The sequence below is a fragment of the Schistocerca gregaria genome, chromosome 2 (assembly GCF_023897955.1).
Source record: "Schistocerca gregaria isolate iqSchGreg1 chromosome 2, iqSchGreg1.2, whole genome shotgun sequence".
Taxonomy (NCBI): Eukaryota; Metazoa; Arthropoda; class Insecta; order Orthoptera; family Acrididae; genus Schistocerca; species Schistocerca gregaria.
This window is the reverse complement of record NC_064921.1, coordinates 351340917-351353179: the sequence shown is the minus strand read 5'-3', so window position 1 is coordinate 351353179 and position 12263 is coordinate 351340917. Positions and strand designations below refer to the sequence as shown.

Sequence of the window (12263 nt, the reverse complement as noted above, 5' to 3'; positions counted from 1 at the left end):
CTTCATCTAACTGAAGTGAAATTACATTAGGTGTTCCATAGGGTTCAATCAAGGGTCCCCTTCCGTTCTTGATATATGCAAATGACCAACCTTCTTATCTGAAACAAGAAGCTAAATTGACACTGCTGATGATATAGGCATCATTATTAATCCAGTAAAATAAACTCCAATAGAAAATGATATTAATAATGTCTTTGGAAAAGTTATCGATTGGTTTCCTGTGAATGGGCTTGCTCTGAACTATGAAAAAATGCAGTACATCCAAATTTCTACTGCAAGAAGTACAGTTCCTTCAATAAATATAACACATGAACAGAAGTCAGTAACCAGGGAGACCATACTAAGTTTTTGGCTGTACACATAGATGAGAATCTCAATTGGGAAATTCATATTTTGGATCTCCTAAAGCGACTAGTTTCAACAACTTTTGCAATCAGAATAATTGCTAATTTTGAAAGTATTGAAATTAGCAAGCTAACATACTTTGCATACTTTAACTATCTGATGTCATGATGTTGTTGTTGTGGTCTTCAGTCCTGAGACTGCTTTGATGCAGCTCTCCATGCTGCTCTATCCTGTGCAAGCTTCATCATCTCCCAGTACTTACTTCAACCTACATCCTTCTAAATCTGTTAGTGTATTCATGTCTTGGCCTCCCTCTATAATTTTTATCCTCCACACTGCCCTCCAATACTAAATTTGTGATCCCTTGATGCCTCAGAACATGTCCTACCAACTGGTCCCTTCTTCTTGTCAAGTTGTGCCACAAACTCCTCTTCTCCCCAATTCTATTCAATACCTCCTCATTAGTTATGTGATCTACCCATCTAACCTTAGCATTTTTCTGTAGCACCACATTTTGAAAACTTCTATGCTCTTCTTGTCCAAACTATTTATCGTCCATGTTTCACTTCCATACATGGCTACACTCCATACAAATACTATCAGAAACGACTTCCTGACACTTAAATCAATACTCGATGTTAACAAAATTTCTCTTCTTCAGAAACGCTTTCCTTGCCATTGCCAGTCTGCATTTTATATCCTCTCTACTTCAACCATCATCAGTTATTTTGCTCCCCAAATAGCAACACTCCTTTACTACTTTAAGCATCTCATTTCCTAATCTAATTCCCTCAGCATCACCCGACTTAATTCGACTATATTCCATTATCCTCATTTTGCTTTTGTTGATGTTCATCTTATATCCTCCTTTCAAGACACTGTCCATTCCATTCAACTGCTCTTCCAAGTCCTTTGCTGTCTCTAACAGAACTAAAATGTCATCAGCGAACCTCAAAATTTTTATTTCTTTTCCATGGATTATAATACCCACTCCGAATTTTGCTTTTGTTTCCTTTACTGCTTGCTCAATATACAGATTGAATAACATCAGGGAGAGGCTACAACCCTGTCTCACTCCCTTCCCAATCACTGCTCCCCTTTCGTGCCTCTTGACTTTTATAACTGCCATCTTGTTTCTGTACAAATTGTAAATAGCCTTTCTCTCCCTGTATTTTACCCCTGCCACCTTTTGAATTTGAAAGAGAGTATTCCAGTCCACATTGTCAAAAGCTTTCTCTAAGTCTATAAATGCTAGAAACGTAGGTTTGCCTTTCCTTAATCTAGCTTCTAAGATAAGTCGTAGGGTCAGTATTGCCTCACATGTTCCAACATTTCTACGGAATCCAAACTGATATTCCCCGAGGTCGGCTTCGACCAGTTTTTACATTCGTCAGTCAAGAATTCATGTTAGTATTTTGCAGCTCTGACTTATTAAACTGATAGTTCAGTAATTTTCACATTTGTCAACACCTGCTTTCTTTGGGATTGGAATTATTATATTCTTCTTGAAGTCTGAGGGTGTTTCGTCTGTCTCATACATCTTGCTCACCAGATGGTAGAGTTTTGTCAGATCTGACTCTCCCAATGCCCTCAGTAGTTGGAATGTTGCCTACTCCCGGGGCCTTGTTTTGACTCAGGTCCTTCAGTGCTCTGTCAAACTCTTCACGCAGTATCGTATCTCCCATTTCATCTCCATCTAAATTCTCTTCCATTTCCATAATATTGTCCTCAAGTACATGTTCGAGTATAATGACTTTTCTGGAGACTAGAAATCTACTCTGTAGGAATCAGCATGGGTTTCAAAAAAGACAGTCGTGTGAAACCCAGCTCGCACTATTCGTCCACGAGACTCAGAGGGCCATAGACACGGGTTTACCAGGAGATGCCATGTTTCTTGACTTCCACAAGGCATTCGATACAGTTCCCCACAGTCGTTTAATGAACAAAGTAAGAGCATATGGACTTTCAGACAAATTGTGTGAACGCAGCATGTCATTCTCAATGGAGAGAAGTCGTCCGAAGTAAGAGTGATTTCAGGTGTGCCACAGGGGAGTGTCATAGGACCGTTGCTATTCACAATATACATAAATGATCTTGTGGATGACATCGGAAGTTCACTGAGGCTTTTTGCAGATGATGCTGCGGTGTATCGAGAGGTTGTAACAATGGAAAATTGTACTGAAATGCAGGAGGATCTGCAGCGAATTGACGCATGGTGCAGGGAATGGCAATTGAATCTCAATGTAGACAAGTGTAATGTGCTGGGAATACAAAGCTACAAAATAGCAGGTCAGTAACTGGGAGCAGTCAATTCCATAAATTATCTGGGAGTACGCATTAGGAGTGATTTAAAATGGAATGATCATATAAAGTTGATTGTCGGTAAAGCAGATGCCAGACTGAGATTCATTGGAAGAATCCTAAGGAAATGCAATCCGAAAACAAAGTAAGTAGGTTACAGTACGCTTGTTCGCCCACTGCTTGAATACTGCTCAACAGTGTGGGTTCCGTACCAGATAGGGTTGATGGAAGAGATAGAGAAGATCCAACAGAGAGCAGCGCGCTTCGTTACAGGATCATTTAGTAACCGCGAGAGCGTTACGGAGATGACAGATAAACTCCAGTGGAAGACTCAGCAGGAGAGACGCTCAGTAGCTCGGTAAGGGCTTTTGTTGAAGTTTCGAGAACATACCTTCACTGAAGAGTCAAGCAGTATATTGCTCCCTCCTACGTATATCTCGTGAAGAGACCGTGATGATAAAATCAGAGAGATTAGAGCCCACACAGAAGCAGACCGACAATCCTTCTTTCCTTGAACAATACGAGACTGAAATAGAAGGGAGAACCGATAGAGATACTCACGGTACCCTCCGCCACACACCATCAGGTGGCTTGCGGAGTATGGATGTAGATGTAGATGTAGATAAACCTTGTGTAGACCCTCTATATACTCCTTCCACCTTTCTGCTCTCCCTTATTTGCTTAGAACTGAACTCTTGATATTCATACAAGTGGCTCCCTTTTCTCCAAAGGTATCTTTAATTTTCCTATAGGCAGTATCTATCTTACCTCTAGTGAGATAAGCCTCTACATCCTTCCCTGCTTAGCCATTTTGCACTTCCTTTTGATCTCATTTTTGAGACGTTTGTATTCCTCTTTGCCTGCTTCATTTATTGTTTTTTTATATTTTCTCCTTTCATCAATTAAATTCAATATTTCTTCTGTTACTCAAGGATTTCTACTAGCCCTCGTCTTTTTACCTACTTGATCCTCTGCTGCCTTCACTACTTCATCCCTCAGAGCTACCCATTCTTCTTCTACTGTGTTTCTTTCCCCCATTCCTGTCAATTGTTCCCTTATGCTTTCCTTGAAACTCGGTACAACCTCTGGTTCTTTGAGCTTATCCAGATCCCATGTCCTTAAATTCCCACCTTTTTGCAGTTTCTTCAGTTTTAATCTACAGGTCATAACCAATAGATTGTGGTCAGAGTCCACATCTGCCCCTGGAAATGTCCTACAATTTAAAACCTGATTCCTAAATCTCTGTCTTACCATTATATAATCTATCTGATACCTTTTAGTATCTCCAGGATTCTTCCATGTATACAACCTTCTTTTATGATTCTTGAACCAAGTGTTAGCTATGATTAAGTTATGCTCTGTGCAAAATTCTACCAGACGGCTTGTTCTTTCATTTCTCACCCCCAATCCATATTCACTACTATGTTTCCTTCTCTCCCTTTTCCTACTCTTGAATTGCAGTCACCCAAGACTATAAAATTTTCGTCTCCCTTCACTACCTGAATAATTTCTTTTATCTCAACATACATTTCATCAATTTTATCATCATCTGCAGAGCTTGTTGGCATATAAACTTGTACTTCTGTAGTAGGCATGGGCTTCGTGTCTATCTTGGCCTCAATAATGCGTTCACTATGCTGTTTGTAGTAGCTTACCCGCATTCCTATTTTCCTATTCATTATTAAACCTACTCCTGCATCACCCCTATTTGATTTTATATTTATAGCCCTGTATTCACCTGACCAAAAATCTTGTTCTTCCTGCCACCAAACTACACTAATTCCCACTATATCTATCTTCAACCTATCCATTTCCCTTTTTAAATTTTCTAACCTACCTGCCCCATTAAGGGATCTGACATTCCACGCTCCGATCCGTAGAACACCAGTTTTCTTTCTCCTGATAACAACGTCCTCTTGAGTAGTCCCCGCCCGGAGATCCGAATGGGGGACTATTTTACCTCCGGAATATTTTACCCAGGAGGATGCCATTATCATTTAACCATACAGTAAAGTTGCATGCCCTCGGGGAAAATTATGGCTGTAGTTTCCCCTAGCTTTCAGGTGTTCACAGTACCAGCACAGCAAGGCCATTTTGGTTAGTGTTACAAGGCCAGATCAATCAATCATCCAGACTGTTGCCCCTATAGCTACTGAAAAGGCTGCTGCCTCTCTCCAGGAACCACACGTTTGTCTGGCCTCTCAACAGATACCCCTCCGTTGTGGTTGCACCTGCGGTACGGCCATCTGTATCGCTGAGGCATGCAAGCTTCCCCACCAATGGTCCATTGTTCACGGGGGGGGGGGGCTGATGTCGTATGGAATAATATTTTGGGATAACTCAACACTTCGGCAAAACATATTCATTGCTCAAAAGAAAGTGGTTAGAATAACTTGTAGGGCTCATAGTTGCCCATCTTGTAGGTATCTGTTTAAAAGGTTAGGAATTCTTACAACTGCCTCACAGTACATTTAATCAGTGATGAAATTTGTTCTCAATAACATGGACCAGTTTAAAAACAATAGTGACTTTCATTATTATAATACCTGAAGAAAGAAATACTTAAATTATCCTCTACTTAACCTAGCTTTGGTGTAGAAAGGGGTAAAATATGCTGCTTAAAACTTTCTGATAAGTTACTAGATGAAATAAAATGTCTGACAAACTGCAGTAATAGTTTTAAAAATAAATTGAAATCCTATCTCCGTGACATCTCCTTCTACACTGTAGATGAATTCTTGAAAAGGGTGTAAGGGAATGGGGTAGGTAATAAGAATCTTAAGCTCAAAAAAAAAAAAAAATCTTATGCACTTGACACATTCTACACATAATTATTATTGTGAGATTGATCAATGAAACAATGTAACCAATAATCATTGGCTTTTATCTGGGGGACCACATGACAGAGCTGGTTTTGAATGGCCTCCATGTTCACCTGATCTGATGCCATGCAATTTTACCTTTGGGGGCTCACAAATGATCATGTGTATGTACCTCCACTACCAGCTGACCTACTTGACTTAAGAAACAGTATTGAAGCAGTTGGTACAACAATTACTATAGACAACACTGATCAAGGTTCGGGAAGAACTCGCCTGTAGGCTCAATGTGTACTGTGTGATGAGTGGTGCTCACACTGAACACTTTTAACAGAAACTGTGAGTTGCTCTTTCATTTGATGTATTATTTACAATTGTAAGTCGACTCTAATAAGTCCTACAGAGTTTCGAAACACCCTGTACATTCACATTCACAGCTCCTGATAGTTGCATGGTATATATGCTGGGGCAAAACATCTGTTTTGAGGATACCTGGTTCATGAAACCTAGAGTAGATCAATCGTCAACGAGATGAATGCTTCTGAGTTAATGGATACAGCAAAATGTCATGGTTCAAGTGCTTTGCATAGTTTGGTGGAAGGCAATTGTGAGAGTTTCTACAATTGATCTACTCTAGTTTTTATGAACCAGATATTCTCAAAAAAAAAAAAAAAAAGATCTTTTGCCCCAGCATATTTGCCATGCAAGCATCGGGATGTGAGACTGAGCCTGTATTTGAAAACATGCATAATGTGGTTTCTTTTGCACTCTGAAAGGATCTTTCCATCAAACAGTAATTTATAAGTTCTGCTACTTACACGCAGTTTCATCTGGATTTGTGCTCTCAGCACTAAATGGTAACCATCACTGCCACTATCTGAGACTAAATTTATAATCTTACCCTGCATGACTAGACAGTTGACAAATATTAATTTTACACTGATTTTTATGAAAATCAGTGTTTCCTCATTTGTTCATCTGTCATTGGGATCATAAAACAAATTTCCAGTTTCTCATGCTTTCCAGTTATTTTTGTGTCTACTTCTAGATATGTGCCTTAAAGTTTGTATTTATTTCCTGTTTACATATTTATGTATGATGAGGTCAGCGATCATTTTGTGATACAACAATAAATTGTAACTTCAAATACCAGCTATAATCAAAACAAAAGCACACAAAATTTGCTATTTTTACAGATCAAGCTGTCTGATACTCAGCATAACTATAAGAATATAGCTTTCATATTGTAAACTGGAAAATTCATGTGAGCATACAAAATATGCAGCTTGACAGCTGTGCGTAAGAGGCAGGCTATAAAGATGGTGAGTTACAGAAAAAAATATGTTTTAAGGTAGGAGAGAAAATTGCAGCACTATAGCAAGTGTTCATCCAAACAACTCTTGGCTGTGCTGGTCATTGACGTATTGGAGATGGTATGTCCTTGCCATCCTCTGATCTAAGGAGCAAGTCATGCAGCCACTTATACAGGGACACATAATTGAACACCAGATAAAAAAAATGTAAATTTAATATTTTGTCAGCAGCCTGGTCATGCAGGGTAAATCATAAGTTTAGTCTCAGGTCATGTCAGTAACGGTTCCCACATAGTATTGAGAGCAGAAATCCAGATGATTGCATATAAGTAGCAGAACATTCCCAGTTCTAGAAATTGTATAAGAAAAATAGACTGGATGTCAACAAAGGCATCATATTTATTGCTACAGAGTATTACATCAGTTCAGAGGAGAGTACTAGCAGTTCAGGAAATGAATTGAGCTTAGTGAAAGGAAGACTTATGGGTGTACAGTATTGTATCTGATTGCTTCTGTCGGTCACCTTTGTTAACTATAGAAGTGCCAGAACTCTTAAATGAAAATTATAGAGTATAATTTATCAACAAAAATATTCATTGTTTCAAAATATAATATGCATAGATAAAAAGTCTAGTAACCAGTGGCAGCAGGAGAAAACACATGAAGTATCAGGAAATGCATAAGCCTTCACAGCCAGTGAGGGGTTGAAGGGAAAGAAAGAGGGATGAAAGAAAATGACTGATGAGATTTAATGACATGCAAAGAGTTATGGAAAATTTGATTTGCCCATACCCCAGTGTCAGGGGAGACTTACCGGATGGGATAAGAAAGAAATACTGATTGTTAGTGGTTGCACTGGATGAGATCTGAAAACTTGAGAACTTAAAGGTGGAAGATTGAGAAGTAAGCAACAAGATATCACTGAAAAAACCACGTGAAAGAGCCAATAATGGTGAAAAGTTTAGTTTATTGTACATCGTATACAATTGGAGAGGAGGGGGGGGGGGGGGGGTTGACAGGACAGAAAATTAAAAAAATATATATATATATATAGAAAAAGAAGTGGGGCTGAAGAACTGGAATAGTTACATAAAAAAAAAGCTGAACCCACAGAAATTAATGTAAATTTAGGCCAGGCGGATGGCAAGAACAAAACACATGTTGTAACATGTGTTCCCACCTGCAGAGTTTGAGGGAATGCTATCAGTAGGGTCAATGCAGTTGGCACATGTGATGAAGCAGGTACCAAAGTCATGATTGCCATTGTGTAGAATGTGCTCTGCAACAGGATATTGTGTGCTGCCAGTATGCACCCAACTATCTATGCCCATTCATCGTAACTGATAACTTTGTGACAGTCATGCCAATGTAGAAGGCCAAATATTCTTTACATAACAGCTGGTACATGGCATTTCATTTCAAAGCTGGCTCTCCCAATATTGTCAGTCACAGAACTGGTGTAGGTGATGGTAGGATGGTGGATTAGACAAATCTTTTAGTGGGGACAGTCACAAGAATAGGAGTCATAGGACAGAGAAATGGGTGCCATGAAGGTTGGCCAGCATATTGCAGAGATTTGGGAGGGTGAGGGGGGGCTGACAAAAAGCTATTATAGGTGGGGTGGTCAGAATATCAGACAAAATGCATCTCATTTCAGTTTCAGGGCATGATTTTAGAAGTCATAGCCCCATTGAAGTTGCTGATTAATACATTCAAGACCAGGGTAGTACTTAGTGATAAAACACGTGCTCTTAAGATGTTTTCTTGGAAGACTCAACAGTACTAGGAGTGTGATGGTCGGCAAGCCTGGTTCAACAGTTTCTTGTCCTGTTAGGACATTTCTTTATAGTGTCACATTTTTTCAGGATTTCCCAAAAGCTTATTTTCTTCTTCACAACATTTCTTGTAAAGAATTTTGTGGTAGACATTCATTTTAATTAAATTCACTTTTTATTCAAAGATAAAAAATTTGATGTAGCCACTGTCACATTTAAGTCGACGAAAACTATATACAGCATAGTCTCACACTTGACACAACCAGAGCAGAGTGTATGTGACAACAATATCGCCAGATTCCTTTCCACTTTTCCATTCATTAGATACAGTTTTTACATTGTGAGATCTCTCTTAATTCCTACTATTTGTTTCTAATTCCTGTGAGCTAAGAATTTTTCAGACAATATATTTGTTTCATCATATTCTTACCATCAAGGTGGAAGGAGATGTCAAATTGTTTTCATCACACAGCTACAAAAAAATTTGATTTTGTCTTATTTTTGTATATCTCATGCACTGCGAGGGCATGATGAAAATTAATGCTTAAAATTTTTTATGGGAAAACTCTTAAAGCTATTTAAATTAAATGAACTTTATTAAAATGCTTCATCTTTATTCTTCGTGCCTACACATTTATTTCTCAAATGAATCACCCTGGTGATGAACACATTTCTCCCAATATGAAACCAGTTTGTTGATACCATCACTGTAGAATGTTTGCTTTGTTTACATAGCCACAGCCTCATCTCTGCTTGCACTGCTTCATTGTTATCAAAGTGAAGTTGTCAAAGATGTTCTTTAAGTTATAGAAACAGATGAAAATTGGATGGGGCAAAGTCAGTACTGTATGGACAGTGATCAATGACAGTGAACCCTAGGTGTAGGTCTTTTCAGATGTTGCATTGCTCATGTGTGGTCTGGCATTGTATGCTGAAGGAGAGAGTGCTCCTTGTGTGGACAAATGTTTTCTGTGGTTACGAAATTAATTACAGATTGCAGTTTCTCACACACTGACATAGTTTTGTTACACACCTCAGTGCTACATGCTACAATTCGGAGCCCTCTTGCAGCAGAGGGTTGGCACTTGCATCAATGACAGTGGGAAAATTAACTGAGTAATATGCCTGACATGTAATACCTCAACTGATATTGAGAACAGAATAAAAAAATCGGAGGCATTACTTGCTCTCATATGAATGGGATTGCAACAACAGAATTTTTCCAAATTTCATTCCAAAAACTACTTTCGTAGATGTGGCTCACAAGTATAATTTTGTTCCATTTCAGGTATATGATAGCTACACAGGATAGAGAGTTGCAAGAAGTAGCTAGAAGAGTTCCAGGAACTCCACTCATTTACTTGCACCAAAAGACTCCAACTTTGGAACAACCTTCTAAAGTATCTAGTCAAGTTGCAGAAATTAATTCCAAGACAAGGTATGTGAGTGGGCATCATTAAACTAGTAGTAATATATTTTCATAACAATTTCTTCCGATGTAACAAAACATGACTTCACTGAAGATTACAGAGAGACAGCCACTGATCCAGGTACCATGTACTTACATCAGAAGGTAGTTAACCTTCCACCAGTTAAAACTATTTATAGATCAAAAAAGTAAATAATGTGAAACTCATTAACCAGTTTCACCCTTAACATTTATTACTTTCTAGAATGCAATGATTGCTTTGAATGTGCCAAATTATATTCCACTACACACTACAATCATGATTGCCGCCAACAAGCAGTGTAGTTCTTAATTTCGTTCTTCATAATCAATGTTTTTAGAAAGCTCACAACTGTGTCATTATTGATTTAAAGAATAAAATACTGCACCAGTTACTTTTTCATACATAGCTTGACATGTTTCAAAAATTTATTCTTATTATCAAGTGCAAACATTTACATTGGTATTCTAAGTGATGTTTTCGTGTTTGTTGTTGTGGGATTTTTGCCCTTCAGTCATCTTTTTTGTGGTTTTAAGGCACTGTCCTCCTGCATTGTGCAGAAATTCACGTACACACAAACCATCTCTCACATACTGACTTTGACCGAGCGAGGTGGTGCAGTGGTTGACACACTGGACTCGCATTTGGGAGGACGACGGTTCAATCCCGCATCCGGCCATCCTGATTTAGGTTTTCCATGATTTCCCTATATCGCTCCAGGCAAATGCTGGGATGGTTCCTTTGGAAGGGCACGGCTGACTTCCTTCGCCAACCTCCCCTAATCCGATGAGACCGATGACCTCACTGTTTGGACTCTTCCCACCCAAACCCAAACTTACAGATTTCTTTTGAGAATTTATTCTCATTATCAAGTGTGGTGTGAGTCATGGTGTGATAACGAGAGTCAAGTCTCTAAACACATCATGCTGGTGCTGTGTTTTATTATTTAAGTTATTACAATTTAATTAAGCATTAATTTTGTTTACAGTTCCCTTTCAACTTTGAGCTATTGCTATTTTTCACTGTTCTAGTGGCTAGCTCCATGGAACTGCATATGTACGGACAAGGCCATGGAGTTGCAGGATGTGACATTTAAATTAGAAGTCTGTGTGCAGCCTAGCCTTAAAGCTTTGTATGGGGTGGGAGAGTGGTAGCTGAGGTTGCTATTGAAATGTAGTTGACCTCAATGCTACTTAAACACATACCTCTAAAATTCATATTCTGTCTTGAATAAGTTCTTTCTTGAACTTTGTTTTAGGACACTGTTGTGGATTCATGTCAGATCCATGATTAACCAGATGTTTGAGAAGGTTATTAATCTCAGATTCCTTATAACTTTTTTCAGCTCTAACATAATGTAGCAGCATAATTAATGAAATTGTTTAATGGTAATCCATTGCTATGTATGCAGTTGTTTGAATACCACAATTTTCTGATTGTTAAGAAGAAGTGGAGGATGACAGATATCTTGGTCATACACCTGTGGCTGCAAGAAGAAACAAAAATCCAGAATTTAACTGTATACAAAACCCACATGTAAGATTTCAAATGAAATGAGACAATTTTGATAGACAATGAGAATCCAGAAAATTCTGTGAAAAAGTAGTCATATTAAACCTCATACAGCAACAAGAAATAACGAAAATGCATTTGATTTGGCATGGCGAATGTTTTTAAAAAAGACCACGACTTACTTCAAAGTGTCATCACATGTCATGAAACATGGGATTTAGAATCAAAATCACGTTTGATGGATTGAAAAACCTCATATTCTCCATCATGAGATCATGCTAATGCACAGTGCCCTTTCTCTTGGAACAGTTGTTATTGTACAAAAACATTTCAGTGCGAGAATGCTTTCCCTAATTCCAAGACTTTACCTGAGTGACTCATCTGCCTCCTGAAATGAAGAAAGTTCTGAAGGGAATAAATTTTCAGCCTGTAGAAGAGATGGAACCATAGCTATCAGCAAAAGAAAGGGAGTTGGTGAGGAAGCTCACTTTCTCCCCCCTATTGGAATTTGAATACAGGTTTTTCAACCATTATGGAATTCATGTGTATTTATAGAAATAATTGTCTGAGATTATACTAAACAGCATACTTAATACTATCAGCTGCTACAGGAAATAGTGTGGAATTAGTAATCACTATGTAACGTGTTTGCCTATTTCTTAGGCTGTTCAAGAGATATTATACTATTTCCATGCATAGGGGATGTTTCATTACTATTCTGTGTACAGGGTAGAGGTGAACACTGCCAAA

General features: G+C 38.4%; 1 protein-coding gene across 2 annotated transcripts in view; it reads left to right on the top strand.

Annotated features, from left to right (window-relative positions):
• LOC126337036 (rRNA-processing protein UTP23 homolog) overlaps positions 1–12263 on the top strand; it is a 61445-nt gene that overhangs the window by 40977 nt on the left and 8205 nt on the right. For both annotated transcript variants that reach the window (XM_050001339.1, XM_050001338.1), the window contains exon 4: positions 9842–9991. In XM_050001339.1, the coding sequence (XP_049857296.1) occupies positions 9842–9991 (150 nt within the window). The remainder of the gene's footprint in view (positions 1–9841; positions 9992–12263) is intronic.